Here is a 23,636-nt window from a genome sequence, read left to right as displayed (position 1 = left end):
AGGTCCTAGGTCGAGCCCGGGACGCGCCCTGGCCGCCGCTGCCGCCATCTCGTACTACTCCCGTCAGGTGCAGCCAAACCCCCCGCCGTGCCCCGGCCGCCGCTGCTCGCCATCCTCGTCGGAAGGGAGATCCAAATCAGGCCGCCGCCGCCTTGGATCTCGGGATGCCAGAGGAGGTCCGCCTCCTCCGCGCCACGGGGCCTTGGCCTAGCGACATTGCGGATGGCGGCAGAGGGAGGGGGATGCACGGGTTGGGAGGAGGGTTGGGGAGGAGGAGTAGGGATATTCGGCCTAGGCTTCACATGACCCGTGTACGGAAGTGGATCGCCGACCATCATGGCCGGCCGGCCGACCCATGCGCGCCTGTCTGAAAATTATGCAACACCGGGCCGCGTCACGCCGAACTCCCGAGCAGCCGACGCTACGCCACCCATCCATCCCGGACAGGGCACATGTTCCCTAGCTGAGTTCCAAGTGTCGCCTCACCCAGCCAGTTGATATCCTTCCACTATAAACAAATCCCAAACACGACTCATCACCGACGCAGCAGCTCATTTCTTTTGTTGGAACGATCGCGACCCATTCCTCGCACCGCCGCGCTTGCAGGACGGTGTCGTGCCGGGTCGCATTCGCATCACGCCACCTCTCCCACTCCGTAAACAATGGTTCCGGTCAAACTCTCTCATGTCGTTCTTTGCTTCCTGCCGTGCGCCGGTCAAGGTCGGCGTCCCCCGCCTGCGTCCGTGGACTTTCCATCCTGCCGCGTCACGGCTCCTTCATCGACCCCGCTTTTGCCTGCCTCCCCCCACCTATCCCCCGTACGTGTATATATCACCAGTCGGGGGGTGTCGGAAACGGCATCCAAAGGCAGAGTTCAGAGACAGAGTCAAGACAGAGGAACAGAGCAACACCCGAAACTTTGTTAGAGGCAGGCAGCTCGGTTAATCGACCATGGACAAGATCCTGGCTTTCTCCATCCTCAGCTCGTCGCCGGCAGAGATTGCTGGGGCCGGGTACGCCACGCGACTGTCCTGGCGGAGCGGCGGAGGGAAGCAGGCGATGGAGAAGAAGCAGCAGGAGGACAAGGTCGAGCGGAGCCCACGGCCGGAGAGGAAGCCGGAGGCCAGCCCGGCACGGTTTGCGCCGGAGTTCGACGGCCTCAACTGCTTCGAGTACATAGTATCCCCTTGAGTGGGTCGCCGGCTGTCTCCCGGGAGATTTTTTCTTCTTTTTTTTTCACTTCCCCATCTGCTGCCGTGTGAGGTTTGGTTTCTTTTTGACCAAGAGACTTACCATATACACAGCGAGAGAACGTATGAGCTGATAATTACACAGTTGCTTGATTTACTGATGCCTTGCATATGTTTCGGTTGCTCTATAAGTCTATACTGAAAGCAATTTTGATGGGGCAACTATTTTATAAACATGGCAGCCTAGCTGGCAAAACCAGTAGAAAAATATTAAGGACATTAAAATGTAAAAAATAGGAAATTTATAACTACGATTCTTGTAAGACTAAAACTATTCAGAAATTTATGCACGTACCTAGTCATCAATCAAAAAAGAAAACCACGCAAAATCTGCTCTTCGCTCCTCCTCCTCCAAGAAAGAAAGCTAGGGTTTCTGCCTCTCGCCGGCGCCGCCGCAGGTCCGCCTCGTCTCCGGTGGCCCTACGGCCATGGGCGCGCGGTGGATCCTGCCAAGGGCCGGCTGGAGGGCTCCGTTTTCAGTCGTTTTTTTCTGTCTTGTTAGGGTTTGTGTTCTGCTCAAGAAGGCGAGACAGCGGCGGCTCTCTGAAGATGGAATAAAGGTCTCCCCACCTAGCCCCCGTTCCGGCGGTGCATCTAGCATCGTTGGTGGGCGTGTGGAGGTGTGTCTCAGATAGATCTATCTTTGGTGGATTTGCTCGGATCTCGTTGTTGTTCGTCTATGTTCGTGTGTCTTCGGGTTGAATCCTTCCAACCTACGTTATTCTTCATCGGGGGCGGTTGTTGTTCTGGTGCGCTGGTCTTATGAGGCGTTAGCACGACGACTTCCCGACTGTCTACTACAACAGGTTGTGCCCGACTCCGGCAATGGAAGGGTGATGACGGCGACACGCTTTCGATCGGCTCGCTTCAGTGCTTTCGATCGACGCGCTCTTCGTCACCCTGGGTGAGGAATAGTTATTCTTCACCCCCTCTCTATTTTGAGGTCAGTGCACCGTATTTTTAGGTTTCGTAAATTTTGTTTTATTTCATACATAAAAAAACATAAGAAAATGTACACTCGTCGTAAAAAATATTTTATGTTACGTAAAATTACGAACGTAAAAACATAGTGTAAAAGATACACAAAATGTGATATTTCTAGTTTTTAAAACTATTTTTGTTTTTCTTATACCAAATTCTACGTAGTGAATCAATATGAATGTAAATATTTGTATTCCAAATATAATTTATTTATGAAGCGATCGTAAAATTACCTCGAGTGAAGAATAACTTATTCTGCACCTTGGGTGATGAATAGGATTACAGTGCATTTGTTGAATGTTTTCATTCATCGCGTTTTTTTTTTGCACTATCAGTTTGATCTTAACCAGCCGTGTTTTATAAACTTACTTACGTCTCCTATTCTCATAAGAGAGAAGTGCATATTTCAACCCTGAACTCTTGCCTAATTTAATTTACAACACCGAACTTTAATACCGTCTAAATTACAACCCCCAAGTCTCAAAATCGGGCAGGATTCAACCCTCCCCTCTCTGTTGACCGGTTTTGACCTGGGGTGACCAGTTTTGACTAGTCAACGGGTCCAATTAGCATGCCATGTCAGATTTTTTTTTCAAAATTTCAAGAAAAAGTAAATAAAAATCTGTAAGATTAGGAAAAAAATATAAAAAAGCAAAATTCCGAAAAAATTGTTCGCGAAAAAAGCTAGGGAAAATAAAAAATGATTTTTTTTCTGGAATTTTTTTTTTCTGGAATTTGAGTTTTTGGGTTTTTTCTGGATTTTTTTTTTGGAAATTTGTTTTTTTATTTTTCGTGTTTTTTAGAAATTGGATTTCTTATTTCTTTTCCTGCATTTTCTTTGATTTTACAAGTTGTTTCCTTGGAAATTTTGCATTTTTTGCTGATGTGGCATGCTGACTGGACCTGTTGACTGGTCAAAACCGGTCAACCAGGTCAAAACCGGTCAACAAAGAGAGGAGGGTTGAATACTGGCCGGTTTTGAGAGTTGGGGGTTGTAGTTTAGACGGTATTGAAGTTCAGGGTTGTAAATTAGACTAGTCCAAAAGTTTGGGGTTGAAATATGCACTTCTTTCATATAAAGACCCCTTATGAAGTGCATATTTCAACCCCGAACTTTTGCGCGCTTGCGCGTACGAGCAGTTGCATCGAACCTGGGGAGGAAACATAATTATGGCTGTATGACGCACCCCAGTGAAGCATGGTGGCAGCAGGGAAAGAATCTGATGACTTTTACTTTTCAACTGAAACCACGTCCACCGCCAGAATGTTGCTGCTAAGGACCATAAAACTCACCCTAGCGAAGACACTTGAACAAACGTACGAGCACGAGACACCGCTACCTGACAGCACTAGAACGGCAGCTGGAGGTAGCCATATTCCGTTGGCGGGTGCGCTTTTTCTGTCCCTTGTACAACATTGGAGATTAGATTTAGCCATGAAGGTACGACTAACGATCCGCGAGAGATGGCTTATCATCATTCAGTACAAGCTGAAACACTCTATACATGCAATTATTATTTAGAGGCATGTATGAGCTACTGATTTCTCTCAAAATTGCTATGGAGTGATAATTATTGTAGGCCCCCATTTTCATTAGAAAATTGAAAGAGTCAGAGACGCCTGTTAAACCTCAAGCACAGATCAGATACAAATTAAATTTTTTCCAAAATATTCAGCAGAACAGAACCAATTAGGCAACCGACTATAATTACAAAAGTAAGAAAGTACGAAGCTTAAAGAACTGACAAAACATTGTAGCAGGGGCAGGAATCTAGGAACACAAAATGGTATCGAAGATATGGATGGCAAACATGGCGTGTGACTTACTATTGGCGTGTCTTTAGAGAGAGGAGCGTCTTGAAGATTCCAACAAGAACGGCAATGATTGACAGTACGGCGATGATGCTTCGTTTGTTCTTTTTGATGAATTTGTAGACCTTGATCCTCCTCCTTCTCTTCCACTTGTAGTGGTCAATCTCCGCCATGATGCCGCTGTAGAGGCGGCCGCCGTCCAGGCGCTTCACAACGCTCTTGAAGAAGTCTAGCGTCTCCTTGTCGGTGAGCTTTGCTTGCACTACCTGCTTGTTACGCAGCTCGTGCACGTCCTCCTCCCGGTTCATGAGCATCGCCAGGAGGGCGAGGTAGGAGCACACGGCCGTCTCCTTCTTCATTATGTCGTCGTCCCTGTCGTTGGAGGCTGTGCAGACCTCCAGAGCGGCCATGTTGACGAGCCAGCATGCCCTGGTTTCGTCCAGGAAGAGGGGCGCCAGGTAGAGGTGGGAGAAGAGCTTTTCTATCCAGATGCCCATGTCCATGAAGTCTGACGTCATGCAGGGCTGGATGTTGATGGCCATCTCGGCGAGCTCGGTGGCACTTGCGGTGATCGCCATCGACGAGGATGGAGGCACTCCTTGGGTTCTCGTGTACCCGGCTTTTTCCAAGCGGAAGAGTGCAAGGAGATGTGGTGGGTTGCGATCACTAGTGTAGGGCCGAAATGGTTGAGTGCTCTCCCGATGCCCGCGGATCTTGAAGGTGCTTCCCATGGTAGAGATGAACTTGTCCACCGGCGCCGGAGATCGGCCGAGGCTGTTGAGTGCTTGCACTACGGACCATGGAATCTGGTTCTCCAGCAGCATGATGTCATTCTCGATGCATACTCGGTTGGAGACGAATAGACGCTCCAAGGACGCATCTGCAGGATCCCTTGGATCGGAATCCATCACTCGTATGTACTGTAGCAAGAAACAAGCGTCATGGAGCATCATGGTCGCGAACTCATCAGCGCTCATACCTGCCACCTCGTCACCGATGTAGAGACCGCGGGCCACACCGGCAACGGCGGAGACTGCATGGAAGATCTCCTCGAGGTCGAGCTCGCTGCCGGACGCGCGCACGAAACGATCGGCGGCCACGCGCTTCAGATTCTCCATCTCCTGGAGCTTGGTGTCGCCGTGGTGGTAAGGGCCGAGTGCCACCACCAGCGGCTTCACGTAGCGGCTGTCCAGTTCCCGTAGGCTTGCAGGGAACCTGTGGAAAGTCCACTCCATTTTGCTGTGATCAGCTCTGAACTGGCTCGGTGTCTGGCTCCACTCCTCAACCAGAAGACGAGTGGATTCACGTCCGGTCCGATCACGTGCATGCTACAATATATATCTGAGTTGGACGTGCCAGTTGCCGGGGTATACGCAAGACAAGCTTGTTAATTCATAATTTAGTGTAGTAGATTGCAGATCTCACATGTCAAGTTGCATTGTCAACATGTGCCAACTGCGCCCACCACGCTCTTTGAGCGAGAGTCGCGCGGGCTAGCCACAAATACCGAGGATCCTGCCTGTAATCCATCCTTTATTAGTTTGTTGCTTAGTTGGTAGGTGGCACGAATTTTTTTTTTTTGGGGTATATTTTGGTATGTCTAGGATGCATCTAGACATGACTTAATTATTGCACATCTAACCGACGTCATGCACAAATGTAATAAGGTTTCCAACCGGTGGCTGGTTGTAGCTTCTGGTGTCGTTTGTCGTAGCACGCCAGTGTCCGGTTGCAGCATACCGGCATGTCTGTCGTAGCACACCTGGTGGGTGGTTGCAATTTAGCTTTGGATTTGAGAGAAATTTCTAAATCTAGGGTTTACTAAAAAGTGAAAAATGCCATCAAATGATATGTCCCCAACAAACTAAATCATGGGGATGAGAGAGGTTACCTCAAGTAAATTGAAAATCTCCCGATTCACCGGAACAATGGCAGAGATTCTAGAGGGATTTGAGAAGTGTTTGGATGAGGGAGAGTGAGAGCATCTATAGCAGGATACACCAAATCCATACAATTCCGTGCAACATAGAAACCTCAAATCTATAGTAGGACGCGTCTACGGGCAGTGACCGGGCAGACATCAAATTTTCTTTTTCACAACCAAATACATCAATAATGAAACCTCAAATCCATACAATTACGTGCAAAGTAAAACCCTAATTTAAATCTTGGGCGGAGCCCGTCCGGCTCCACCGTGTCCATACCCAGCGGCCGGCTAAGCCACTCGAAGTGGAGGCGCGATCACCAGCGAGGTAGAGTAGGCCAGTGGACATGCACCAGCCCACAGGACACGAGGCGCCGCCTTCTCCCATGCCCTGCTCTTCCTCTTCGGACCCCATGGCCTGCATGTTGTAGGTCGATGTGAGTTTGATGATGCATTCGTCGTAGTCGGAGCCCGTGGCCTGCATGTTGCCGGTCGATGTGAGTTCGAGGATGGATTCTTCATGGTCGGAGCCCGACACATCCACCACGACGCGGTTGTGGCGCCAGGGGTTGCCGGTCACCAGTAGCGGCACGAAGAGCGCGACTTTGCCTCGCTGATGTGTGTTCTGGCCTCTCATCCCTGATGCCTCGCACAGTGGGCACACCACGTCATATTTTCTTCGTACGCGAGGTGGGCGTGCTGTTGGGGAACGTAGCAATAATTCAAAAAAATTCTACGTGTCACCAAGATCAATCCAGGAGATACTAGCAACGAGAGAGAGGGAGTGCATCTTCATACCCTTGAAGATCGCTAAGCGGAAGCGTTCAAGAGAACGGAGTTGATGGAGTCGTACTCGTCGTGATCCAAATCACCGATGATCCTAGCACCGAACGAACGGCACATACGCGTTCAACACACGTACAGAATGGAGAGACGTATCCTCCTTCTTGATCCAGCAAGGGGAGAGGAGAGGTTGATGGAGATCCAGCAGCACGACGGCGTGGTGGTGGAAGCAGCGGGATCTTGGCAGGGCTTCGCCAAGCACCAACGAGAGGGAGAGGTGTCACGGAGGGAGAGGGAGGCGCCAGAGACTTGGGTGCGGCTGCCCTCCCTCCCCCCACTATATATAGGACCCCTAGGGGGGCGCCGGCCCTAGGAGATCCAATCTCCAAGGGGGGGCGGCGGCCAAGGGGGGGACTTGCCCCCCAAGTTAGCTGGGGCGCCCCCCACCCCTAGGGTTTCCAACCCTAGGCAGGGGGAGGGCCATGGGGGGCGCACCAGCCCACCAGGGGCTGGTTCCCCTCCCACTTCAGCCCATGGGGACCTCCGGGATAGGTGGCCCCACCCGGTGGACTCCCGGGACCCTTCCGGTGGTCCCGGTACAATACCGATTACCCCCGAAACTTTCCCAATGGCCGAAACTGGACTTCATATATATAAATCTTCACCTCCGGAACATTCCGAAACTCCTCGTGATGTCTGGGATCTCATCCGAGACTCCGAATAACTTTCGGGTTACCGCATACTAATATCTCTACAACCCTAGTGTCACCGAACCTTAAGTGTGTAGACCCTATGGGTTCGGGAGACACGCAGACATGACCGAGACGACTCTCCGGTCAATAACCAACAACGGGATCTGGATACCCATGTTACCGGCAAGTCTCTTTACTCGTTCCGTAACACATCATCCCGTGATCAACTCCTTGGTCACATTGTGCACATTATGATGATGTCCTACTGAGTGGGCTCAGAGATACGTCTCCGTTACACGGAGTGACAAATCCCAGTCTCGATTCGTGCCAACCCAACAGACACTTTCGGAGATACCCGCAGTGCACCTTTATAGCCACCCAGTTACGTTGTGACGTTAGGTACACCCAAAGCATTCCTACGGTATCCGGGAGTTGCACAATCTAATGGTCTAAGGAAATGATACTTGACATTAGAAAAGCTTTAGCATACGAACTACACGATCTTGTGCTAGGCTTAGGACTGGGTCTTATCCATCACGTCATTCTCCTAATGATGTGATCCCGTCATCAACGACATCCAATGTCCATGGTCAGGAAACCGTAACCATCTATTGATTAACGAGCTAGTCAACTAGAGGCTTACTAGGGACATGGTGTTGTCTATGTATCCACACATGTATCTGAGTTTCCTATCAATACAATTCTAGCATGGATAATAAATGACTATTATGAACAAGGAAATATAATAATAACTAATTTATTATTGCCTCTAGGGCATATTTCCAACATGTGCACCTCCGACTCGGCACGCCACCGAAGGGGTTGCGCCTCCGGCAAGGCATTGGTGATGCGCCTGGCGCCAGATCCAAGTGCCATTTGGGCAGACGCTATGGATTCCTGCCGGATCAAGTCCGATTGTCATTGGGGCGTTCACCTTGTGGGCCCGGCGAAACACAATGCGGATGGCCATATCCTCCTCAGGCCCACATGGGATGAGGTCCCATTATGCAGATCGGGTGATGGAGGACTCAGATCCGCTGCCCACCTTGTTGGAGAAGGTCAGAGATCGTTGGTAGGCACCATGGGGCGGAGGGGAGTGGAGTGCAGCGGCTAGGTTTTGGTTAGGGGAGCAGAAGGGAACGAGTATATGTGGTGTCTTGGTGGTCCAGCATGGGCGGGATCCATCGTGGCGAACGCGTCCAAGTTCGCAGCGGCCTCCCCATATCCGCCCTGGATTTTGGCTGGATATAAGGGGTGTCGGTCAGCCCGATCATTTAGGAGTGTATGAGGCATTCGTTTAGGGTTTTTTGTTTACCGGTCAATGACCAGGCCATCTGTCCAAGGGTATAGGAGGTTTCGGGGGCCTGGCTATAGATGCTCGTAGGAAGGGGGTGAATGGGTGGGTGGTTGGTTGGTCCACCCAAGCCCACCCACATACAAACCCTTGAGGGGCATAACGCTGAATTAAAGCACCTGGCATTAAGGTACAAAGGGTTATCGCCTACGGCCTTGACGGTAGGAACTTTGCCACGTCAGTAAGACATGAGATAGCACAGACACATTGACCTGGATCCTACCATCATTAATCCTGATGCTAACGCATACAACCCTATCATCGCCGATGCAGGTGACACGAAAAGAGTCAGATCAAGAAAAAATCGGTATCACTAAATATCTGAAGTTAGATTTATCGCTCCCTAGCAGGAACTTCCTATGCATGGACCTCGGAGCAGAGGCCGTGTCATTGTTTTTATTCGTTCACAACAACATAAAACTAGCGCGAACGCTTTCCTTAGCAATCCTACACGCCCATCAATCTGGCTCGTGCCTATAGCTTCCTCAAAGAGACCTTCCTCAAATAAACTTCTTTTTTCACAGATGGCAAAAATATGCAAGAACCTAGTTTCCCATATATGGCAACTTTCTTTCTGTTTCCTTTTGTAATTCTTCCATGGCAAATTTATTTATTTCTTTCTCGTACTTTACCATGGCATTTTTTATTGGAGCTGCCACGCGTCGGCCGGCGGATCTTTCTCCTGAGCCGTACGATCTGACACGGTCTAGCGGTTGAATGTCTTCTTCTCCATTGCAACACAGATTTTGTCGCGGAAACATTTGAACAAAGTTTTGTTGCTGATTTTTTTGCAACATAGGTTGTGTTGCGGGATATTCTTTGCAACATAGGTCATGTTGCAGAATTATATTTTCTGTCTTCACTTTTTTTGCAACAATGGTGATGTTGTGGAAGAACTTTTGCAACATAGGCAATGTTGCTGAAAATTTTACAACTGAAAATAATGTGCAGAATAGCCCTCGCTGTTGCCTGAGTCGAGCGCGTTGCTGTTAGACTGCAACAGAGCAGTAGTGCTGCCACTCCAACTATTGCAGAAGGACGCCGACGAGTCGTGCCTCGCCTGAAAAGCTACTTGAAGCGAGGGAGCCGGCGGAGAAAACAGCATGAAGGGAAGGACGGCGGAAGCCTACCATGCCGGTGAAGACGGCTGCCAGCTTGGGCCGTGGCGAGCACGAGCATGGTATAGTACACTTGATATTTTTTTAAATATGCGGTACTTTTTATCCACTAGTTGTTGAAACTTTTGCCATGAACATGGCACTTTTTGCTCCTTGAAAATCAAAGATTTTTCTTGTAATTTATCCACTAGTGTTTTCAAATAGTTTCATAGAAATTAAATGATTTCTATTTTTTTTTCTGCACATAAATAATGATTCAGCCAAAAAGCCAGTCGGGCTGCTAGGGGTCAGGGGTCTAGTCTCGAAACAATCGTCCGATGGTTCAACACTGTAGCGAACGTTTCGTTCGATGTAGGTATTCTCCACATCAATCGTCAAGTAGGTATTGTGGTAAAAGAAATTCCGTCAAGGGTCAAAACGGTGATTTTGGCCTAGTGTGTCAGGCCTAACGTCGATCCCATGTTGCTATGATCAGCTCCGAACAGACTGTTGTTTGCCTCCACTCCTCAACCAGAAGTAGACTGCATTCTAGTGGTGGTGGGACGACCTCTGTAGCCATTGCTGCTTAACTTGGGCGTTCCTGGTGGCTTGCTATATCAGTCGATCTGTTCGAGTGATAATATATATCTGAGTATAGGGAAGACTGCAAGACAAGCTTGCTAATAAGTAAATTAGTACAAGACTGCAGATCTCACATGCCAAGTTGCATTGTCAGCATGTGCAAACTACGCCCACCACGTTCTTTGAGCGAGAGTCGCTTGCGCTAGCCACAGGTACCGATGATCCAGCTTGTAATCGATCCTTGATTAGCGTGTTGCTTAGTTGGTAGTAGCTGGCACAAAATTTTCTTTCTGGGGTATTTGTTGGTTCATATAGAATGCATCTAGATGTGACTTAGTTATTGCACATTTAACTGACATTATGCACAACTGTGATCAGGTCTCCAACTGGTGGCTGGTTGTAGATTCTGGTGGTGCCTGTCGTAGCACGCCGGTGATCGATTGTACCATCCTGGAGTGGCCGTCATAGTGCCCCCGGTGGCTGGTTGTAGGTTAGCCATGGATTTTTCATAGAAAATTTTAGAACTAGGGTTTACTCCAAAATGAAAAATGCCATCAAATGAGATGATTTCAACCAACCAAATCGTGCAGATGAGAGAGGTTTCCTCAAGTGATGAAAAATCCCCTGATTCACTGGACAAATGGCACCGACTCTAGATGGATTTGAGAAGGGTTAACGAAAAAGGCTTCCGCCCCGTTTTATATATAAAGCAAAGATCATCAACACCCCGATACAGACGCACGTCACCACAACAACGCACACACCCAAGGCATGATACACAGGCGCTGAGCGCAACAACACTATCCCTAACTACGAAGAGATGAAGCCGCATACGACGATCCGTGGACTCCAAGGCGGCGCCTTCAGCAAGGATACGACACCGGAGCGCCGCCACCGCCCGATCCAAGAATTAGAGTTTCCCCTAGAGCACATGATGGGTGATGAGAGCCGCGACAACGCCTTCAAGAAGGAAACGAGTTTCGCCGCCGCTGGTCTGTCCACAGAAGGTTTGGATGGGAGAGTGAGGGAGGGGGCATCAGCTCAGAGAGAAAGAAGATCGAAGGTGAATGGGTCGGTGGGTAACCCACGCAAGCCCACCCATTTACAAACCCTTCAGGGGCTTACCCCCAAATTGAAGCATCCGACAGTAAGGTACAAATGGCTATCACCTAAGGCCTTGGCGGTAGGCACTTTGCCACATCATGGCACAAGACAATCTAGACACGTTGACCAAGATCCTACCGCCATTGCCCCGTTGGTAACTTGTATGATCCTACCGCCGCTGATACAAGCAATATGAAAAGAGTCAGATTCGAAAAAAAATCGGAATTAGTAAGTATCTGACATCAGATTTATCACTCGCTGGCGCGAACGTCGTCTGTGCCGTTCGTTCCAATGCATGGATGTCGTAGCATAGGGGAAGCCAAGCCACCATTTTTATTCGTTGGCACATAAAACCGGCGCAAACGTTCTCCAGAGCAAGCCCGCACGCCCATCAAATTGGCTAGTGCCTCTAGCTTCCCCCGAGACACCTGGGTTTGAATCCCACTTAATCCTATTTGTACCTGTTTTCTTTAACAGGGTGTGGCCAATTATGTAAAAAAAGTAGTTTTTGTCTTTAGATACAATTTACAACATAAATCTTTTTTTCTTTTTTCACAGATGTAAAAAATATGAAAAAAATATAGTTCCACAGACATGGCATTTTTTTAAATTTTTTTTAAGGAAAAAGTCGAAAATAAACCTTGAACTTGTAGACAAAAGCTAAATTGAACCCCAAACTTCAAATCCGAAATCAGCACACTAAACTCTCAGATCCCGGTCTATTTTCAACCTTGAGTGAGTTCCCAAACAGGGATTGTTGACGTGGCATGTTAAATCCCGGGAATGTTTGTGGCATCTAAAAAATATCACGAGTTTAGATAAAATGTACAACATAAAATAATATTCGTGTGATTCAAAACCAATGCTTGCGACATTTAAAAAAAGCATATACAATATAAAAAAATGTTTGCATGATGTAGAAAAATGTGCCATACCCTTAAAAGACTATATGTGACATGTGTTTGAAAAAAATGCATACAAATTTAAAAACATTTGAAAAAATGCATACAATTTTAAAAATGTCCATGTAGTTTATGAAATGTTTATTGTTGTTAAGAAAATGTATAACGTGTATCCGGAGAAATATTACCGTGTATTCGAAAAAGTATCGAACTCATCCCGCTAGCCAAAAATACACACAACTACAAGTGATATAATAAAGGCCCGATGTATTTAAGCACATACTGAAGCGTTGAACTTTGAAAATATTTTTTAGGGGCAAACAAATAGTCAAAACATAAACAATTTTGGAAATGTCCGGACATTTTTTAAACTGGGAGCACTTTTTGAAAATCCTGAATACTTTAAGAAAACAACAATTTTTTGGAAAAGCAATCAATTTCAAAAAAGCAAACAATTTTTGAAACATAGATATTTTTGAAACCTGACGAAAATTTGAAAGTGCGAACACTTTTTGAAAATTGTAAAACTGGGAACAAAATTCGAAACCTGAACAAATGTGTAAAGAAAATGTTTGTGGCATCTAAAAAATATCACGAGTTTAGATAAAATGTACAACATAAAATAATATTCGTGTGACTCAAAACCAATGCTTGCGACATTTAAAAAAAGTATATACAATATAAAAAATGTTTGCATGATGTAGAAAAATGTGCCATACCCTTAAAAGACTATATGTGACATGTGTTTGAAAAAATAGCATACAATTTTAAAAACATTTGAAAAAAATGCATACAATTTTAAAAATGTCCGTGTAGTTTATGAAATGTTTATTGTTGTTAAGAAAATGTATAACGTGTATCCGGAGAAATATTACCGTGTATTCGAAAAAGTATCGAAAGCATGTATTTTAATAAAAAATGTACGTAATGCATTTGGAAAATGTCGAAAGTGTACCAAAACATATGTTATGTCTGCACTAAAAATGTACACAGGGTACTGAAAATAATTAGAATTGTGGAAAAAAGAAAACCAGTTACCAATAAAGAAACAGAATAAAAGCGAAAAAAACAATATGAAAAGAAAAAGGATAAAAAGAAAATTATAACGAAGAAAGAAAAAACAGAGAAAAAACAAAGAACATTAAAGAAAATACAAAAGAAGACAAATGAAAAAATAAAGAAAAAACAAACAGAAACAAAATAAAAAAATAAAGAAAAGCAGAGCAGCGCGAGCAACTACTAATAGGCCGGCCCAATTCAGCCAATACCAGCTAAATCCTCTCAAGGTTCAAAATAGACCGGGATCAGAGAGTTCAGTGTGCTGATTTCTAGGATTGAGAGTTCAGGGTTCGATTTAGCTTTCATCTACAAATTCAAGGTTTATTTTAGACTTTTTCCTTTTTTCAATCATCCATAACAATTTCATTTACTTCTTTGTCGTACTTTACCATGGCAAATTTTAATATATGAACCATGGAAATTTTAGTTTTGGACCATGACAAATTTAATATATGAACAATGCCCATTTTATTGTTCGAACATGGAAATTTTAGTTATTCAACCACGTTTAAAGCGAGTGAATGGACGAACTGATAGTTATACCCCTGTATGATTTACTGATGCATTATTACATGTTTACAAATTTGCTTGATACGAAAACTTGCTGAGTTCCTCTCACCAATTTTTTCTGCACAAATTTGCTCAGTTCCTCTCACCAAGACACACAAAAACTTGCTTGATACGAGTAATATACAAAGGAAAGGGACAGCTACACTAGATTGATAGGCTCGAGTGCTAAACAGAGTCTAATCCTATACGCGGGCTAAACATAGTGAATGGACGATCTTTCTTATAAGCAAAGTGGAACACTCTGTGGCCGACACTCGATGCACGATTTGCAGACGACGCTTCATCAAGCGGCTGTGCAACACTTACTCCTACAGATGCATGGTTCGATCCATAGTGTCGTTCAAACATCGGCCAGCCAGCGTCGTTCCTGTAGCAGCGCTCTAAGCAAAGACAGAACACAAGGTGTGTAGAGTCAAAAAAGATTCAAGTCTTAAACAAGTGGAAACCAGCCTGTAGCAGTTAGTATTATACCAATGAAAAAATGGCAATGCGAAATAAAGCAATGGACATATACTAAGTTAATTCTCCACCCACACATTCACTTGTGCGAGTAATGCTTTCACTATATATCTACGTCTACATCCGCATGAGCAGATAGTGCTAGCCCGCGACTTCGACCGTGCGGGCGGTGAGGTTGCGGCGGACGTGTACTGCGATGGTGGGGCGTCCTGTCGGCCCACCCTCCTGCTTTTGACGAAGACCTCCATCCCACTCTGTTGGTTTGCGCCCCTCTGGTCAATATATGGCCTTGTGGTCGGGGTGTGGAGCGGGACCGGGGGAAACCCTTGGCCAACGGCGACGGCCATGATATTGACGACACCATTGTTTGGCATCGGCTCCCTCCTTGGAGGCGTTGTCGAGGTCCTCTCCCTCTCTGTCTTGCTTTCTTGTGGCGAAAGCCCCTGCTCCCCTTGCGGACGGCGGCGGCGTGCTGTCGTCGCATCTCTTCCTGGAGGCGTCATCCCGGGTGCGTGGAAGGATGGTCGGCGCTTGCTGCTGGTTTGGGTGCGGATGGTGGCGGCTTCTTGTGCATCTTCTTCCGCCGGTCATCGTCTTGCAGTATCGTTCTTCATCTCGCGTTTCGATGTGCGGTTAGCTATGCCTGGTGGCGAGGTCACGGGAGCTCAGCGGCTGTGGTTCGAGCTCTGGTCCCTCATGCCTTTGGTGCTCTGTTCGTATTGTCCATGCGGCTCATGGTGAGCTACCTGCCTTCCGACGGTGCAGCGCCCTTTGAGCCAGGGCGAGAGGATTGTGGTCTTCTTCGGAGGTGGGATCGGATGGCTTGCTGGCAGGTTCCACGGGAGTAGTGTTGGACTGTATATCTGTACGTGGACCCTTGTACACATCTGTAATTGTATTGTACCCTTTGGTACTCCTATATAATGAGATAGCCACACCCCCGTTTAGGGTGTCGAGCAGTTTCTCAAACTCTATGTTTTACCCGATCGCGTCGAGCGGGACGGGCGACCTGCCCCCGCCGATCCCATCTGGCGGGCCTCCTCGGCCGTCGCCGCTGGGCCGCCGGGGTTCCGCGGCGCCCCTGCCTCAACCCTCAGCGCCGCGCCTCCGCCGTCGCTCTATGGAGCTCCTTGGTTCGGTGCCCCTGCCTCAACCCTTGGCGCCGCGCCTCCATCATCGTCTGCCTGGCTGCTGCCCTACAGCGCGTCGCCGGCGCCTGGCTACGCTGGGTCGTCACATCCCCAGCCCTACGTGGTGCAGCCGCCCGCGCTGCTTCACGGGGTTGCGCCATCTGTGCCCCCCGGAGCTTCGGCTGGCTCAGGTGTTGGCTCCGCCCCTGCAGACGCCTACCCCGCGTCGCCATACGCTGGTGCCCAACTGGCCATCGCCCCAACCTGCAGACGGACCTGATGATGGGCTGCTACGCGTCACCGGCACAGCCTCATGCGGAACGCATGACCGCACCGTCGTCGTTTTACTTTTCACACCTCCTTCCGGTGAAGCTTACGCCGGATAATTATTTGTCCTGGCGGGCTCAAGTGCTACCTCTCCTTCGAAGCCGCTACCTGGAGGGTGTGGCACCCCGACTCAGAGAAACCGAAACGCCCCGTATTCCAGCCCAGAGATCGAGGAGAAGTCTCTGGAATACGACACTGCTTGACATAGAACAAATCAGCTCTTATTACAAGAATAATAATTACACGGGTGTGGTGTTACAATGATCACATCAGCATGGCGACACTACGCCTGCGATACTACACTTGCTCTATGCTAGCAGCGGAACATCTCGTAGCAGCGGAAAACTTCTAACAGCGAAACAACGATGAAGGTGGTGAACTCCACTCCGTAGGGAGTCTGGCTGGGACACGATCTAGCTCGCACGAACGGAAACCACGACAAGCAATCAAGCAATCACGACATCACCTACAATCTGGCATGACACGCCAGGTCAGTACATTGAATGTACTTGCAAGCTCACAACAACCATAAACATCAAGGCAAGACAATAACATAGCATCAACAAGTTAATTAATTATCAACTACCACGATGAAGCAACTACTAAGCATGAGATAAACTAATACAATGTTGATAAATCACCATCTTAGACCTCCATAACCATATCTCTCTTGGCTAACCGGCCAAGCAATATACCCTCTCGATCAACTCATGATCGAAAACATACGGTGATCTTTCTGGTGATCACTACATGACCAACACTTGGTCTCAAACTGTGATCTTTCCGGCGATCACTACCATGACCAACACTTGGTCTCAAATAGTAATCTTTCCGGCGATCACTACCATGACCAACACTTGGTCTCAAACTGTGATCTTTCCGGCGATCACTACCATGACCAATACTTGGTCTCCAACATCATCATCAACATCCTGTCAATCTGTACTGCTCAACATATCACCATATAAATCACCTATAAGTTATTCCGTCATGTGAGTGTTGATCGAACGGTGGGACCTAGGATGCGACTATCGATAGATTAATACACTTTGCAGAGGTAGCACACTGTACCCACACCACAGAACCCATGGCCTCGTACTCCCATTCGGGTGGACCAACGGCGTTCCGACAAAACCGATCTACTGCCATGACGCTCTCCCGTCCACTCCGACCCACTCCCAACTGGGCTAGTCCTGGGTGGCCCCGTGTCTACCAAATACACCCCGACCACCGTCGTGGCCAAACTCCCACTCGGGGAAACTCCCTCTTGGGGACACGCGCGCAAAATCCAACTACGGGCACACAAGGTTATGTCTGCTTACCGGGCCAGGGTACGCACGCCCATAACCTTCCCTAGTTGGAGGCACCGGCGAGAGGCACGACAATAGACCGCATTAGGGCGTTCCCATAAAGGCAAATGTGGTTGCACTGGAAAAGCCCGGTTCGGCGGCACCTGACCAACTTAATGACAGAATTTATCCCCAAAAATATAACTGTGGTAAGTGCTACTCCAATATCAACTATAAAACTATAATCCAAATCATAGCAATATCCAACAAATAATCCAAGCATAATATCATCATCTCAAAATACTCCAAGGGTAGCACAACACTACTGTCATGATGAATCCGAAAACAATACTCCTACTACTCCAATAACAAGAATAAAGCTATTCGGCTAAGATCCACATGTAAACATCATCTCCGAAAATAATACTCCAAGCAACAGAACATCAACTAGCATCATGAAAATAATCATACTAACCACTAATAATCCAAAGGCAGTATGACATCCAAAGCAAATACTCCAAGATATAATGACAGGTACCATCATGAAAATAATCATACTAACCACTAATAATCCAAAGGCAGTATGACATCCAAAGCAAATACTCCAAAAATATCATACCCAACACCACCATCATAACATAAGCCACTAATAATCCAATGGCAACATGTCAACCACATAAGTTGCAAAATAAAAGTCCTAGAACTCCAAGAAACATCATGGCAATAACAAGATCAAAATACAACTCCGAGAAATTGCCATGCACAAAGTCATGTAGCTAAAGCAATATTTTAAACAAGTTCAAATAATTTAAACCATGTCACTGCATTGCAATCATGCCAATGGAGGGTGTGGCTTGCCTGGGGTGGAAGAAATCACTGGGAGAAAGTGCGAGAAACTCGCGGAAAGGATTGCCGAAAAACGTACTCTCTCGGAGGGGCTGAATAAGTGCAGGGGCAAAATGGTCATTTTCAGAATGTCAAAACATGGTGAAAATGGTTCCATCAGAACGGGCTCGATGAAACGAAGAAGTGGGCTTTGGAATCACCTCATTTGGAGTTGTGGGTAAAAAGATGTGAATGTTTTTCTGCTAGGGACCTATCTGTGATGAAATCTTCACAAACAGGCCCTCAGCCGTAAAAACAGAAAGCGCCTTCTCCGGTAGTACGCTTTCTATGAAGTGAAAGCGTAGTTTGGCCCGAAGGAGAGGAGAGTACGCTTTCGTGAAGGGAGAGCGCACCCGAGCCATTCCCGCGTCCACTTATCCACGTCAGCGAGGGTGCGGGGCCGGGGCTTGGGTCGCTGACTGGTGGGCCCGCGGGGGCCACACAGTGGTCAACTCCCTCCTCCTGCCTCCCCCTTCTTCTTCCCCACGCCTGCTTGCTGGACAGGGAGTGGGTCGACGGCGCCGGCAGGATTCCGGCCATCTCCGGCCATCTCCGGCCAGGAAAAAGACACCGATGGCCTCGGGACAGAGGCCAGCACCCATCCAGGGGCTGCACGCACGCCGGGGAGTGCTATAGCGGCGACAACAGAGAGCACCCGCGGCGCATGGTCTTCGGCCAAGATGGGGCACGCAGCAATGAGGGCTCCGGCGACGAACTAAGTATATGGGGAGGACCGTCGGGGACTAGGTGGTGCTTTGGTAGTGGCTATGAGGAGAGGAAGGGCTCGGCTCCGAAGAATTTAGGGCGAAGGGAGCGGCGGCCGTGGTGATGGTTTGTGGCGAGGAGAGCTTCTGGAGCTCAAAGAAGAGGCGGCGCGGGGCTCTGGGAAGGAGAGGAAGAGGTTTGTGAGCTTGGAGGGCTCGGGGAAGGGCTTAAATAGGCAGAGGGAAGGAGTGCCGAGCTGGCACCGCCACGGACGCGTGTCCGGCGCCGCGGACACGTGCCCACGCTTGCGAGCTCGGAGGTAGACGACGCAGGAGGAGCAGTGGAGGTTCTCACGGGGCAGAGGCGGCCAAGGGAGCACAGGGAGGATGACGACGGCGACGAGCAGAGCCAAACGGAGCACTGTGCTCTCGTGGGCGCACGGCGGTTTGCCACAGTGAGCAAGCTGCCGGAGGGGGGGGCGGGGTCCAGGTGATCGGCGACGATGAGGTGAAGCCAAGGGACATGCTCACGCGCGCGAAGCCGACGAGGGGGAGCGGTGCCAAAGCACAAACGGTGCTCTGGAGACGCCACAGTGCACAGAGCGCGTAAATGTGCATGCCAGCTGCGCGGTCACCACACGACATGGCACAGGGAGGCCATGAGAGGCAGGGAAATGGTGTCTAGCATGTTGTCCTTCCAAGATAGAGAATTAATGTGCCATTGTCTCGACCTGAGGTGCTATGGTTAAATGGTAAATGACGTATGAAGTTTACTGCAGTAAACTTGGGTGAGCACTATTGATCAACAAGAAGGGTTTTGGATCCAATGAAGTTGTCTGCGAGGTTGAGGTAAAGAAGGACTTTCATCCTGGTAACTTGGAGAAGAATTGGATCAAGATAAATCATAGTTGCTTTGCAATCGACCAAAATGGTCCAGAATGAGATTTGGATGATGCACTCAAATGGTGTGGCCACTTTGAGTTCAAGTTTGGCAAGGCTTCATGATTTGATCATATAAAGATGCTGTATAAGTTTCATACCAATTGGTTTCACCAAAATGGTACTTGCTTCACAAACATCCTTGCTGACCAGAAACTTTCAAAAATTCTAGAGAAATATTGGCTGGATGAACCATGCCCAAAATGGGTGGATGTAGGTTATATGGATAATAGAAGGCCTAGAAAAATTGGCAGCCATAATGGAGCAAGATAAAATGTACTTGCTTCACAAACTCAAATTTTGGGCAGAATCAAAGAATTGAAAGTGAGCTCCCATGGAGGAATAACATGAGCTCTACTTTGGTGGAGGGCTATGATATGATGATATGAGGGACCATGCAAAATGGCAACTCATTTGGATATGCCTAGCTTGCACCTCCTTCACAAAGCTTATTTCTGGATAGAAACTTTGGAAATCATAATTAAATAATTACTAGGCAAATGAGGTTGCATTTTGGCATGTTGCAATGATATGGACAGGAAAAGGTGTCCAAGGAGTTTGAGGTCAATTGGGCAAAGAAAAATAGCACTTCCTTCACATTCTGCCATTCAAGACAGAATAGGAAATGAATTATTTGAGCAAGATGATAAACATGACAAATGAAATATTTTGCCATATTTGGGAAATATATGGCCCAAACTATTTATGAGAATTATTTCGGAATTTTAGGAGTGATGGTAATATAGGTTGCTTCACAACCTAGGGTAGACATGGTTATTCTTTTAATAGAAAAAGGAATATTCCCGAGAAAAAAGAAATTAGGGTTTGGGCAAGCAGTGAAGTGACATGATCTTGGCAGGGTTTTGAGAATGATGAGCCACTTGAGATGGAAAAAGAGGATGATTTCCCAGGTGACAAGGCCACAGAACCACTCCAAAAAGAAAAACAGAGCAAAAACCAATAAATTAAAAAGAAAAAGAAAAGGGCCAAAATCCAGGTTGTTACAACTCTTACCCCCTTAAAGAAATCTCGTCCTCGAGATTTAGTTGCTCTAGGAACAAGTATGACTTGAGGATACCGTTTCCAACTCGGGCATCCTTTTTCCTTTATTTATTGTTCCCCCAAGAATTTCAGATGATAAACTTACCTTGCTCTAGGGTGGCTTTTCCCCAAACTTTGATGGGTCTTTGCTCATATACCAAATCCTTTTGCTGACGTTGATTTCCACATAGCTACGGTGATGTTTGACGGATCTGATCATAAATTTCCATTTGGTCATGAAAACCTTTTTATTTCTGTCATGGGGTTGCTGCAAATAAATGCAAGCCTTCTAGGTTCAATAAATACTTAGAATTAATCTGGCCATCTTCTGATGGGATCTGACTGCTCATAGGTGCACCGATTTATCTTGCTTTATTTCCTTTGGCTCGAGCATGTGGCATACACCAGAGATTTGACTGCCTTCTGTCATGAGCAATATAACGGTGTATGGAGTTATAGCTATGCCATACCTCAAATATTTATATCTTGATACTTTGCCCAATAGGGGCTGACGGACAAATGCTTTTCCTGACAGACTGACCGTGTACTTGATCCAGTCGGTGAGTATACCGGGTCTGAGCTGATTATTCGGCTTTTGACTTTCTCATTTTGTCGGTATACCCATTTTTGGCAATACGCTGTGATATGTTTTAACTCTGCCGTTTAGGTCAAACTGTTGAGGTTGCAAAGGAATCTTGGATCTGACATAACAGACTTGGATATCCACACTAACCATGTAAAGTGGGTCAGCGGGATGTGAAAATCCTTGTAAATAGAGTAGGACGCTGAAGGTGTATGTCTTTGTGGATCCATATGGAATTATGGCCTCCAACTGATTTGGGTATCCGGACCCTGATGGTCGTGCAAAATACTGTTGGAAATATGCCCTAGAGGCAATAATAAAAGCATTATTATTATATTTCCTTGTTCATGATAATTGTCTTTATTCATGCTATAATTGTATTATCCGGAAATCGTAATGCATGTGTGAATAATAGACACCAACATGTCCCTAGTAAGCCTCTAGTTGACTAGCTCGTTGATCAACAGATAGTTTTGGTTTCCTGACTATGGACATTGGATGTCATTGATAATGAGATCACATCATTAGGAGAATGATGTGATGGACAAGACCCAATCCTAAACATAGCATAAGATCGTATAGTTCGTTTGCTAGAGTTTTCCAATGTCAAGTATCTTTTCCTTAGACCATGAGATCGTGTAACTCCCGGATACCGTAGGAGTGCTTTGGGTGTGCCAAACGTCACAACGTAACTGGGTGACTATAAAGGTATACTACGGGTATCTCCGAAAGTGTCTGTTGGGTTGACACGGATCAAGACTGGGATTTGTCACTCCGTATGACGGAGAGGTATCACTGGGACCACTTGGTAATGCATCATCATAATGAGCTCAAAGTGACCAAGTGTCTGGTCACGGGATCATGCATTACGGTACGAGTAAAGTGACTTGCCGGTAACGAGATTGAACGAGGTATTGGGATACCGACGATCGAATCTCGGGCAAGTAACATACCTATTGACAAAGGGAATTGCATACGGGGTTGCTTGAATCCTCGACATCGTGGTTCATCCGATGAGATCATCATGGAGCATGTGGGAGCCAACATGGGTATCCAGATCCCGCTGTTGGTTATTGACCGGAAAGTCATCTCGGTCATGTCTGCATGTCTCCCGAACCCGTAGGGTCTACACACTTAAGGTTCGGTGACGCTAGGGTTGTAGGGATATGTATATGCAGTAACCCGAATGTTGTTCGGAGTCCCGGATGAGATCCCGGACGTCACGAGGAGTTCCGGAATGGTCCGGAGGTAAAGAATTATATATAGGAAGTGCTATTTCGGCCATCGGGACAAGTTTCGGGGTTATCGGTATTGTACCGGGACCACCGGAAGGGTCCCGGGGGTCCACCGGGTGGGGCCACCTGCCCCGGGGGCCACATGGGCTGTAGGGGGTGCGCCTTGGCCTACATGGGCCAAGGGCACCAGCCCCAAGAGGCCCATGCGCCTAGGGTTCACAAAAGGGAAGAGTCCCACTAGTGGAAGGCACCTCCTAGGTGCCTTGGGGGGAGGGAAACCTCTCTTGGCCGCCGCCCCCCTAGGAGATTGGATCTCCTAGGCCGGCGCCCCCCCTTGGCCCTCCTATATATAGTGGGGGAAGGAGGGCTTTTCTTCCACGCCTTTGGTTGCCTCCTTCTCCCTCTCCAACACCTCCTCCTCCTCCATAGTGCTAGGCGAAGCCCTGACGGAGTACTGCAGCTCCACCATCACCACGCCGTCGTGTTGCTGCTGGAGCCATCTTCCTCAACCTCTCCTTCCCTCTTGCTGGATCAAGAAGAAGGAGACGTTACGCTGACCGTACATGTGTTGAACGCGGAGGTGCCGTCCGTTCGGTGCTAGGATCTCCGGTGATTTGGATCACGTCGTGTTCGACTACCTCATCCCCGTTCTTTGAACGCTTCCGCTCGCGATCTACAAAGGTATGTAGATGCATCCGATCACTCGTTTCTAGATGAACTCATAGATGGATCTTGGTGAAATCGTAGGAAATTTTTTGTTTTCTGCAACGTTCTCCAACAGTGGTATCAGAGCTAGGTCTATGCGTAGTTCTTCTTGCGCGAGTAGAACACAATTTGTTGTGGGCGTTGATGTTGTCAACTTTCTTGCCGCTACTAGTCTTATCTTGCTTCAACGGTATTGTGGGATGAAGCGGCCCAGACCAAACTTACACGT

General features: G+C 47.6%; 1 protein-coding gene across 1 annotated transcript; it reads left to right on the top strand.

Annotated features, from left to right (window-relative positions):
• The first annotated feature begins 849 nt into the window (after positions 1–849).
• LOC125523206 lies at positions 850–1,347 on the top strand. The gene has a single exon (XM_048688256.1). The coding sequence runs from the start codon at positions 952–954 to the stop codon at positions 1,189–1,191; it is 240 nt and encodes a 79-aa protein (XP_048544213.1). The 5' UTR covers positions 850–951; the 3' UTR covers positions 1,192–1,347.
• Positions 1,348–23,636: the final 22,289 nt, after the last annotated feature.

This window comes from Triticum urartu, chromosome 7 (genome assembly GCF_003073215.2).
Source record: "Triticum urartu cultivar G1812 chromosome 7, Tu2.1, whole genome shotgun sequence".
Taxonomy (NCBI): domain Eukaryota; kingdom Viridiplantae; phylum Streptophyta; class Magnoliopsida; order Poales; family Poaceae; genus Triticum; species Triticum urartu.
This window is presented reverse-complemented; position numbering and strand designations above follow the sequence as displayed.